Source organism: Stylophora pistillata, chromosome 3 (assembly GCF_964205215.1).
Source record: "Stylophora pistillata chromosome 3, jaStyPist1.2, whole genome shotgun sequence".
NCBI classification, from domain to species: domain Eukaryota; kingdom Metazoa; phylum Cnidaria; class Anthozoa; order Scleractinia; family Pocilloporidae; genus Stylophora; species Stylophora pistillata.
The window spans coordinates 29,330,229-29,340,095 of NC_142521.1; the positions used below are offsets into that span (position 1 = coordinate 29,330,229).

General features: G+C 39.3%; 1 protein-coding gene across 1 annotated transcript; it reads left to right on the plus strand.

Moving 5' to 3' along the window:
• The first annotated feature begins 360 nt into the window (after nucleotides 1-360).
• Nucleotides 361-7,245, plus strand: LOC111344907 (kelch-like protein 2). The gene is made up of 5 exons (XM_022952178.2): nucleotides 361-861; nucleotides 2,656-2,987; nucleotides 3,586-3,858; nucleotides 5,167-5,477; nucleotides 5,590-7,245. Exons 1-5 carry the CDS (start codon nucleotides 840-842, stop codon nucleotides 6,407-6,409), a joined length of 1,758 nt encoding a protein of 585 aa, XP_022807913.2. The 5' UTR covers nucleotides 361-839; the 3' UTR covers nucleotides 6,410-7,245.
• Nucleotides 7,246-9,867: the final 2,622 nt, after the last annotated feature.

The window sequence follows — 9,867 nt, forward strand, 5'->3', positions numbered from 1 at the left end:
AATGTGTTACAGTTAGCTTACAGAAGGGGCTGAAGAGATAAAATTGGACCACTTTTTCATGAGAAAAATTAAGTTTGAGCTAATAGTTCTATTAATTCCTTTCAATGAAATGGGGGTGGAACTGTGACCTACTCTGTTTTTTTTTTTTCTCGGCACAGTCTAAATCTTCCAGCTTAGCATTCAATTGGGATCCCACAGACAAAATAAACTTGTCTAATTTCCTATATAAATGCTATCTAGTTTAATGAAGGACTGCTGCCGTTGACTGATGAGCTTCTCATTCACAGGCAGGGGCTGTTCAAAGTAAGTTTTACAACATATTATTTTGCTAAGCGCGATGCTAATGAAAGGTTGTGTGGAAAGATCACGAGATTGGATATCTTGCCGATTTTTATGCTGCACTCTCCTAATCCGCCGCTAATGCCTCGCCCTTACCTGTGGCTGACAGCGGCCCTCTCCCCTCCCCTGACAAATGCTTTTGGATGTTTGATTGAAGCTGAGTAACCGGGCCGACAAGAAAGTGCCTTTCAAGTGACTGCGGCGAAAACTCCAGCGCAAATATTAATTTGAAAACATCTTGTCTTTTTGATCACGGTTTAATTCTGTGTGATCTTAAGAACAAAACACAGAAAGCTCGGAGGAAAGCAAAGATCTAGCATCATGAGGAACTCACTTCTTTTTTAACTTTTTCAATCCATACATACATCTGTTCGCAATTTACTGCTACCGATCTGTATCTCGCTTCGATCTTCTGGTATTTTTTTTTTGGCAATTTAGCAGCTTACAAAGGTTACATTCATCAAGGAAAGCACATTTTGAGTAATATATATACCACAGCCATGTCGAAGGAAACTAACTTTGGTGAGTATAAACTACCATAGCTTTCTTTGCTAAAAATATTCTTGGTGACACTGAAGTCTTATTGGAACTCGCAAATGCAGCGAGTATTTTAATATTACTGCACATTAGCTGTTAATGATATGACAGCAATGCTAAACGGCGATCTTTTTCATTTCCTACCAAGAATTCTTGTCTTGAAAACTGTGTGGTTGACTTTCCGTAAAGCGTGAATTGGTTTACACACTGCTAAAAATGTTTTCGTTCGATCGTTTACACGAAATTATGTCGAACGGACAAATATAGAAGCTTTAATTAAGCAGATATGTTTGCATTTCATTGAAGTAAGGGGTGTTCCATGTTTTTGGAATTTTAATAGAAGTAATTGCAAATCGAAATGTCAGTAATGTTTTTCATGCGTTGATTTTCACAGAGATGTATCGCAAAGCTTTGTGTGAGAGTATATGCAATGTTTTTTTTCTTTTTACTGATAATCAGGGGTGGAAACATGGTCGAGGAATGTTGGTTTCCTTGGGGGACTCAAAATTTAAAATGACTTGTTATGAACAGAAGAAAGGGTTCCAATTTTCTGTCAATCTCCTTGACAAATTTGTAATACACAATGTAAACACAAATCAAGTATCCCACAACTCATTGTGTAACTGTTAAATTTTGTGAATGGAAGATACTTTGTTGTTACTCATAAGTTGTGTTATGAGTAACAACTATCTTTTTTCCCCAAAGCATCTCCTGTGGGCTTCAATCTTAAATTCTTCAGTTTGATTGGGTAATCCTGCACTTGTTATCTGTCTGGCTTTAAACAATATAGACCTTGCTGCGGATTTTTTTTTGGCGCTGTTTGTGACAAAGCAGAAAAAAAGTAGACTATTGTAGGAGGAAAAAGAAAAATTGATTTAATAACCAGTCAAGGTCTGTCTAGATGGGAAAAGACTGTGCCCCTATTGTTGAGTGTGGCCTTTGTGTGAATTCATTACAACTGGGGAACAGTTTTTTTCCCATATTGACTTCCTGTGCAGTAACTAACATGTTTATACTGATTTGTGCAGTGTAAGGAATGAATTGCTATCCTGTAGGTTTGCTCCAATATCTACTGAAAAGTTTTATCCATTACTCAAAAAAGCCAGACCAGTTCTTTAAAATGGCATGTACCAGGGTTTTCTTTTACCCTTCGACTTCCATAATTGTCCAAAACAGAATTTATCCGTACAATAACAATACAACATCAAGCGAACGAGAATGAAAAAAGATATATCAATTAGGGGAATTATAAGTTGATCCAATGCCAAATTTTCCAAAGTAACCTCACAAGAGTTATGTAGCTGACAGCAAAAGTTAGCACTGAGGGAAGGGTTAAGAAATGAACAGAGTATTGTTTGGTCACTTGACATTGTTCTCGTCCTCTACTTTTCTAAATGAAAATCCTGCTTAAGAAAAAAAAGGCACTTTGGGAATGATATGGCTTTCTAAGTAACACAATACAATGACTTTGATAAGGACCGAGTTTCAGAGTCTGGGGCAGTAACCTGACTCAACTGCCATGATTCTTGCTTCTTGATGTCTACACTTAACATGTTTACCCTGAAATTGATCAACTTGTAACTTCTCTGTATGATTTCCATACATTATCCAGGGAACAGGTATTGAGAATATTCAAACTTATCAGGTAGAAGTTGTTATCTTGATCTAGCGTCAATTCTCATAACTAATTTGCTAGGAAATTTGAAGGGGCTAGAGGAGGAGAATTAACAATCACATTGTTTTAACATTAACTAAAATGGTTTTTTTTATTTCTCCTAGAAACAGAACAAATTCCTCAACCAGAAGAAAAAGTAGTGATTCCCCCTTACAGAAGTCCAGAATGTCACAACAAATCTTTCCAGGTTATGAACACCCTGCGTGAACAAAACCAGTTGTGTGATGTTTTGTTAAAAGCAGCAGGAAGTGAAATTCCAGCACACAGGGTTGTCCTTGCGTCATCAAGTCCTTATTTTCTTGCAATGTTTACTGGGGAGCTGTCAGAAAGTCGACAGACTGTGGTAACAATGCGTGAAATTGACAGCCATGCACTTGAACTTTTGGTGCAATATGTGTATACAGCTGAGATTGAAGTCACCGAGGATAATGTTCAGGTGATGATTTATTGCTGTTTTTAAAACCAATAAAATTATGTAAGCCCTAAAGTGTATGTAAAGGTAAAGAATGCTTTTGACACCATGTTATTTTATCTCAACTATTAATCAGTATACAGTAATTATGTCACTGACCAGATTTTGAGATCCCAGTAAGAAACCAACCTACCTTAAAGTGCTGTATCACCAATTGTGCTGTAAATTCATCTCTGGGCTCTGCCTTTGGAATCTTGGCCAACAACTTGGCCTCTTATCCATAGCCCAGTGAACCCTCTCTTTACTCTTTTTGTCTCTTAAGGATCTCTTTGATTGGTACTCTTGACTCAAACAGTGATTTTTCCTAACAATGAATCCAGTGGTCTCTGCAGCATGATTTGTGGCTTCTTAGATGTGGCCAGATTACTGAGTATGTTGTTTTCAAAAGAGCAGTTTCTGTTGTCAATTTTTTGACATATTTGAAGACAAGATTGTAAATAAAGTAGCGTACACAAAAGCATCAACCATTCTGTATGGTCATCTTTGTTTTGAATATTCTGTGGTAATTGCATTTGAAGCTTGTGCCTGAAAGTTCCTTAAAATTTTTTTCATTTTCATGTAGGTTCTGCTTCCAGCTGCCAATCTTCTTCAGCTAACAGATGTCCGAGATGCATGCTGTGAATTTCTTAAGGCCCAACTCCACTCCACAAACTGCTTAGGAATCAGAGCCTTTGCTGACATGCATTCCTGCAGTGATTTAATGATTGCCGCTCACTCCTTTGCGGAGAAACATTTTAGTGAGGTTGTTCAGGCCGATGAATTTCTAGCCCTGCCAACCATTCAAGTAGAAGAACTTGTCTGCAGTGACCAGCTTACAGTTCCCTCAGAAGAGAAGGTACTATATGAAAATATTAGAATACTTTTGAACCCTTTACATCTTAATATCAGTTGGCATATTCCATTCATACTGTTCTCTGCACACAATCTGTGGTATGAACAAGGAGAATTTGTTTAACAATCAATAGCTTCTTTAGTTGATGATCATTTCCTTTATTCTCCTGACCTTAATGTTTGATTCAGAGGTGATATGGTAAGGAGAAATTAGATGTCAATCCCTCTTAGGGGATAAAGAGCTTAAGTCTGTATATGCAAATGAGTCCCTTAACTGCTAGACTGCATCCTAGTTTCTGTAAGAGGTGACCAGTTAGGAGAATTGCAAATCCTTTTCAACAGGATGCTACTCCATTGCATTCTCTCTCCCCTCCCCCTTTACAAACAATACTTGAGGTCTCCCTGACTGTACCCATTTGTACTCCTGGGTTGGATTGTTCAAGAGAGGGTTAATTTTGTCAATCTAGGATTAAAAGTCAACCTTGGCTTTGATTTGTCATGGAGAGGAGTGTGTATTAGAGCTAAGGTTTTGTTGGATTTTATCTCAATATAATCCAGAACTAATGGGAAAAAATACAAAAGAAAGGTGCCTTTGTAGAGGTATAACACTAAATTTAAAATTTACACTTATCTGGGGTTTAGTTAAACCCGGCCCTGGGTAACAAGAGACCCTTTAACCATGTGACCCCGTAAGAGTAACATGTCCAATTTCTCCTTACAAAAGAAATTATCACCAACTAAAGAAGGTCTAGATTGTTAAACAAATTCTCCTTGTCAAAACCCTAGGAAATGTAAAGAGAAGAGTATGGAGAATATGCATACTGATGTTGAGAGTTAAAAGGTTGATAACGAAGTACATGTACCATAGAAAACCTATGGAGAGCAATATTTAGAACTTGAAAACTGAAGTCAGGGTGTAAAGAGGTTAAATATTGTGTGTTTGTTTTTTTAGTTCAATTTGATACCTTGGATAAATCGCGAACTTGTTATTTTTCATATACAGTGTACTTGCTTCATATACTTCATACGCTTCCCTGATTAGCTCATATAGCTTTAGTGTGTTGACACTTGAATAGTGGAGAAAGAGGAAATTCGGACAAGATTTCCGTATAACCCCATACTTCATTATGCATACAATTTATGGATAAAAGAAAACAGAGGCAAAACAACAGATTACCTTTGGGACTACGGCTTTGTTTTTGATTGCTATGGGGTTATACGGAAATCTTTCCGAAATTCGTACATCACTTTTGTTCTTTTAGTCGTTTCAAAGCATGAAGACTTAAACATGTGTGTTTGTGTTGTACTGAAGGTTTTCGAGGCTGTGGTTACTTGGGTGAATTACGACCCTGAACATAGGCAGGACTGCCTGGCACAACTCATGGAGCACGTGCGGCTCCCTCTGTTGTCACGTGAATACCTCGTGAGTCGTGTGGAGACAGAAACGCTGGTTAAAAACAATAACATGTGCAAAGATTTTCTCATCGAAGCTATGAAATATCACCTGCTAAGCAATGAACAGCGGTCATCCGTACAGTCACCGAGAACTCGTCCCAGGACACCGATTGGATTGCCTAAAGTGATGTATGTCGTAGGAGGCCAGGCGCCCAAGGCTATACGAAGGTAAGAAAGTGAACAAGTGACCGTTTCATGCCGAGTTAGTGCATATGTGTACAATAATTTTCGGCAATCTTAGACTTACATGTAAATAGTACTTGCTTTGTTTCACTCTCAGCGTGGAATGTTACGATTTCAAAGGAGAGAACTGGTACGCTGTTGCCGAGATGAACTCTCGTCGTTGCCGTGCCGGAGTAGCCGTATTAGACGGGCTCGTTTATGCAGTTGGTGGCTTTAACGGTTCCCTGCGCGTTCGCACAGTCGACTGCTACGATCCTGGGAAAGACCAGTGGCGTCCCGTAGCTTCTATGGAAGCGCGGCGCAGCACACTTGGTGCGGCAGTTATGAATGGATTGCTATACGCTATAGGAGGATTTGACGGTACAACGGGACTCAACACTTGCGAAGTGTATGATCCGAAGATAAACGAATGGCGATCCATTTGTCCGATGAGCACCCGAAGAAGCAGCGTCGGTGTAGGCGTCCTTAACGGTCTGCTTTACGCCGTCGGCGGGTACGACGGCGCGTCGAGACATTGCCTGAGCTCAGTTGAGTGTTACAATCCAAACTCAAACGAGTGGTGTCTAATGGCCGAGATGAGCACGCGAAGGAGTGGAGCAGGAGTGGGTGTAGCCGATGGGCTCTTGTACGCTATTGGCGGACACGACGGGCCGCACGTGCGGAAAAGCGTAGAATGTTTTAACCCGGATGTGAACCAATGGCGGCCAGTAAGCGACATGAGCATGTGCCGTAGGAACGCTGGTGTCGCCTCGGTTAATGGCTTACTTTTTGTTGTCGGAGGCGACGACGGCTCCAGTAATCTGTTTTCTGTTGAAGTTTACAACCCACGGACAGACCAGTGGGGCTTGTTGTCAACCTTTATGACGATAGGCCGTAGTTATGCGGGAGTCGCCGTGATCGACAGGCCTAATACTTAAGGTGGTATGAGACTCGGGACTTGGAGTGTTTTAGATTTGAGACGTTTGTTTTTATTCACTCCTGGAAAAGTTCCTTTAGTTGAGTGATTCCTGTCTTAAACAACGATGATGTTGTTGTTCGAGTTGACTCTGCGCTCCTGGCTGTAGAGCCATTGGTAAAGGGCCGTTTTTAAGCCTCAAGAAAGAGATTTTATCACGTAATATATAATAAGAAAGAACAAGAAGTTGAGCCGGGAAGAGAACGAAATTATGCATACTTTTAACCGTTGTGTTTGACAACTTTGTAAATTTTATTTAACTGAACTGTCTTGCAGAACACTGTAATGTAAAATACTAAAGAAAAAAAAAAAAAAAATAAAACAATAGCATTTCGCAACGGCGGAGTTAGCTTTGAGATACAATGAATATATGAAGTTCATATATTTTGAACTGCGGTATTAGATACGTATGATGCACGATCCTCGCAGTAGTTAGCGCTATTTATGCAATAGCGAAAACCAGACCTGAAAAAAATCAGGCCTGTACGGGACTCGAACCACTGACCTCTGCGATACCAGTGCAGCGCTCTACCAATTGAGCTAACAAGCCAACTGGGAGCAGGCCAGTTAGCTTTGTGAATTTTTTCTTTTATTATCAGCTGTGTGATGTGAAATTCTTCACTTGCAATTGTTTTCACACGATTTGACCCCTTTTAGGGGGGTCCGAACCTCCATATTTCCAGAAATGGAACTGCGTTTTGAAAAGTAGAGCTTTCAAAGAAGAGAGTGCATTAAACATGACTGTGTAAAAGGATTTCTCATTAAACCAAACGAAATCTGTTATTGATGAAATTTCAAGTGCGTCTTGTATTATTCACTCACATACAGAGGTCCCTAGAAAACGAACGATTATTAGAATGGGATATCATAATTATCTCGTAAACGTAAGACTTAATTTCACTCGTAATCTCCACGATAGAATTAATTGTTAATAGCTCTTCGGGCTTCCAAATTACAGCTAAGTGCGCATGTCACTACAATGAAAGCAGTAACCTTAAGGTGGCTGAACACAGTTTTTGATACCTTTGTTTCTTTCACCCTTTTCTCTAAAACCCTTGATCTCTCGGTCGCCAAAACTGGCAGCAAGCAAGTTAACAACACAAACTTTGTTTTTTTGATAGTTAAGCTGACGTATGTGCCGTTGCCATGGCGACATGAATAGATATAAACAGGCAATTAAAATCGGTTTTTTTCTCCGTAGAAAATCTAGTCATTAGATTTTCTTTATGATTTGCATGCAACGAGCTTGTAACGATACTCACAAGTTAACACCATTTTGCTAACAATTTAACAGAGAGATCTTTAATTATCTCTTGTTGAAGGTTCACTCGATTTTCTAGAATTTCCTTTGTTTAAAATTAAATTTTTTGAATACTCCAGTTGCTAATTTCCTAAAGTATTTTGGTGCCAAATTTCGTGAAATTCTAATGAGTGGTTCTCAAGAAATAGGCATATTTCCGAGAAAGCAATTTTCCATTCAATCGCAATTTTTTTTACTTACTACGCATGCGCTGCATTTAACAGGGTTCTTTCGGTAACGACAAAAAAGCTGAGAATTGCTGGGTTCTTTGCACCGTTAACTTTTCTAACATATCTTTGTAATAAAAGATTAAAGCCCTCAATACACTGCGCCAACCATAGAGAGAAATATAGCACAGATAGTGCGGGTACGTGTTGAATAAATAAAATGACCGCTTCAGTGACGGCATGTTTGTTTTTTGTAGTCCCTGTCCGCGCGTTGAATTGCATCAGCAAAAGCGCGCGCAAAAACTGTGTTCAACCACCTTAACTGAAGCAGGAAGGTGCCGTTACAACATCCAACTAGGGAAATAATCATTGAAAGAGATTGTTAAAATGTCAACAGAACCAATATGGTTATATTGAGTGTGGTTTTGTCTTAAAACAGATTTGAGACGAGCTATCTTTATATTAAAAGCTGGGATGAGAGGCGGAGCCGTTCTCCCTATATTTTTCATTTTAACTGTACCCTCGTATCGAGGGGGGAATTTACACAGGCGATTAAGATAGGTTGTTTGTTGATGAACCAGTGCAGGGATGACTAGAGCGAACCTCAGCAGGTAAGGCCACCTTTACAGAACAGATGGGATTCCCTCTGTTGAGTCAAATTAAGATGCAAACCTCGCTACTGATGATGTTCTTCCATCAACTCAAGTTTCGGCTCTGTACTTATGCTTTCCTAGGTACCTAAAACCTTTTGGTCAATCATCTAATGAAGATGTCAGCAATTTGCAGATAAATACTGAAATTAGAATATTCATAAATCACTGCTAGGTTAACGATCATCATATGTTGTTAGCCCATCATGCTAGTGAAGGAAGAGAAAAGCCGGATTTGGGGTTAACAATTTGGAATAAAATTACTTTAGGACGACAGTCTGTGATCTTAGTGAATGTTGAACGATTGAACTTACCCAGCAGAATTCCTACTCACTGCTTCGTATTTCAGTGAATGAAGGCATGGGAAATTAAAGTCTGAGGTAGTTTAACACTATAACTTCGTTGTTCTCTTGAAATATTTAGCTGTGTGTGATATAGTTTACTCTCCCTGGGTGTATGGCTTTGGTCTTTAATTTTTTACAAGAGAGTTAAAACTGAAGTGGACTGCAGAGTCGAGTGCCCTTAATCTAACAGTTCAATCTAATCTCCTGTTTACGAGAACTTCTAAATGGGTCAAAACAATTTATGTCGATCGTCCATATTTTGGCTCATGAGGAAATTGTCTCAGACCCAATCACTCCTTGTGCTATCTCTTTATATTCCCACTCGTATCGAACGTTGCCAAGCACGTGTATGGTTAACGGGTAATTAGCTTTATAAAAATAATTGGAATCAATTGTAAAACTGCATAACTAATAAGCAAATAGCTAAAACTTCAAATCGCAGCACTACAAAGATGTCCGTTTGAAAAAAATCAGGTCTGTACGGGATTCGAACCACTGACCTCTGCGATACTAGTGCAGCGCTTTACCAATTGAGCTAACAATTGGTGGGATATAACGATGGTGAAGCGCTTTCCGAGCTACCCGATTCTTCTCCCACTACTTTCACGCTTACAAAACAGGAAACTAGCAAAAGGAGGAAGGTGTGGCTGTTTTGACTAGCCATTTGACGAGGTTCAATCTGCTCCTTGTTCGACAATTTACATATCAAAACAAAGGAAATTTATTCCTCTCTTTGATTTTGGCGGTACATTTTCAATTTGCGCTTGCGTAAGGGAGAAATCACCCCAAGACTCCTTGCTCGGTCTTGTTTTGACCACGAACGCCTTCTTAATTTTGACGGACCCGCTCGGGAAAAGGTGAAAATGACGAGGGAAAAACTTTACTTTGTAGTACGAAAATACACAAAATGGAAAGCCATGATATTATAGTTCAATATTTCGGTGGTACATTGTTAACTT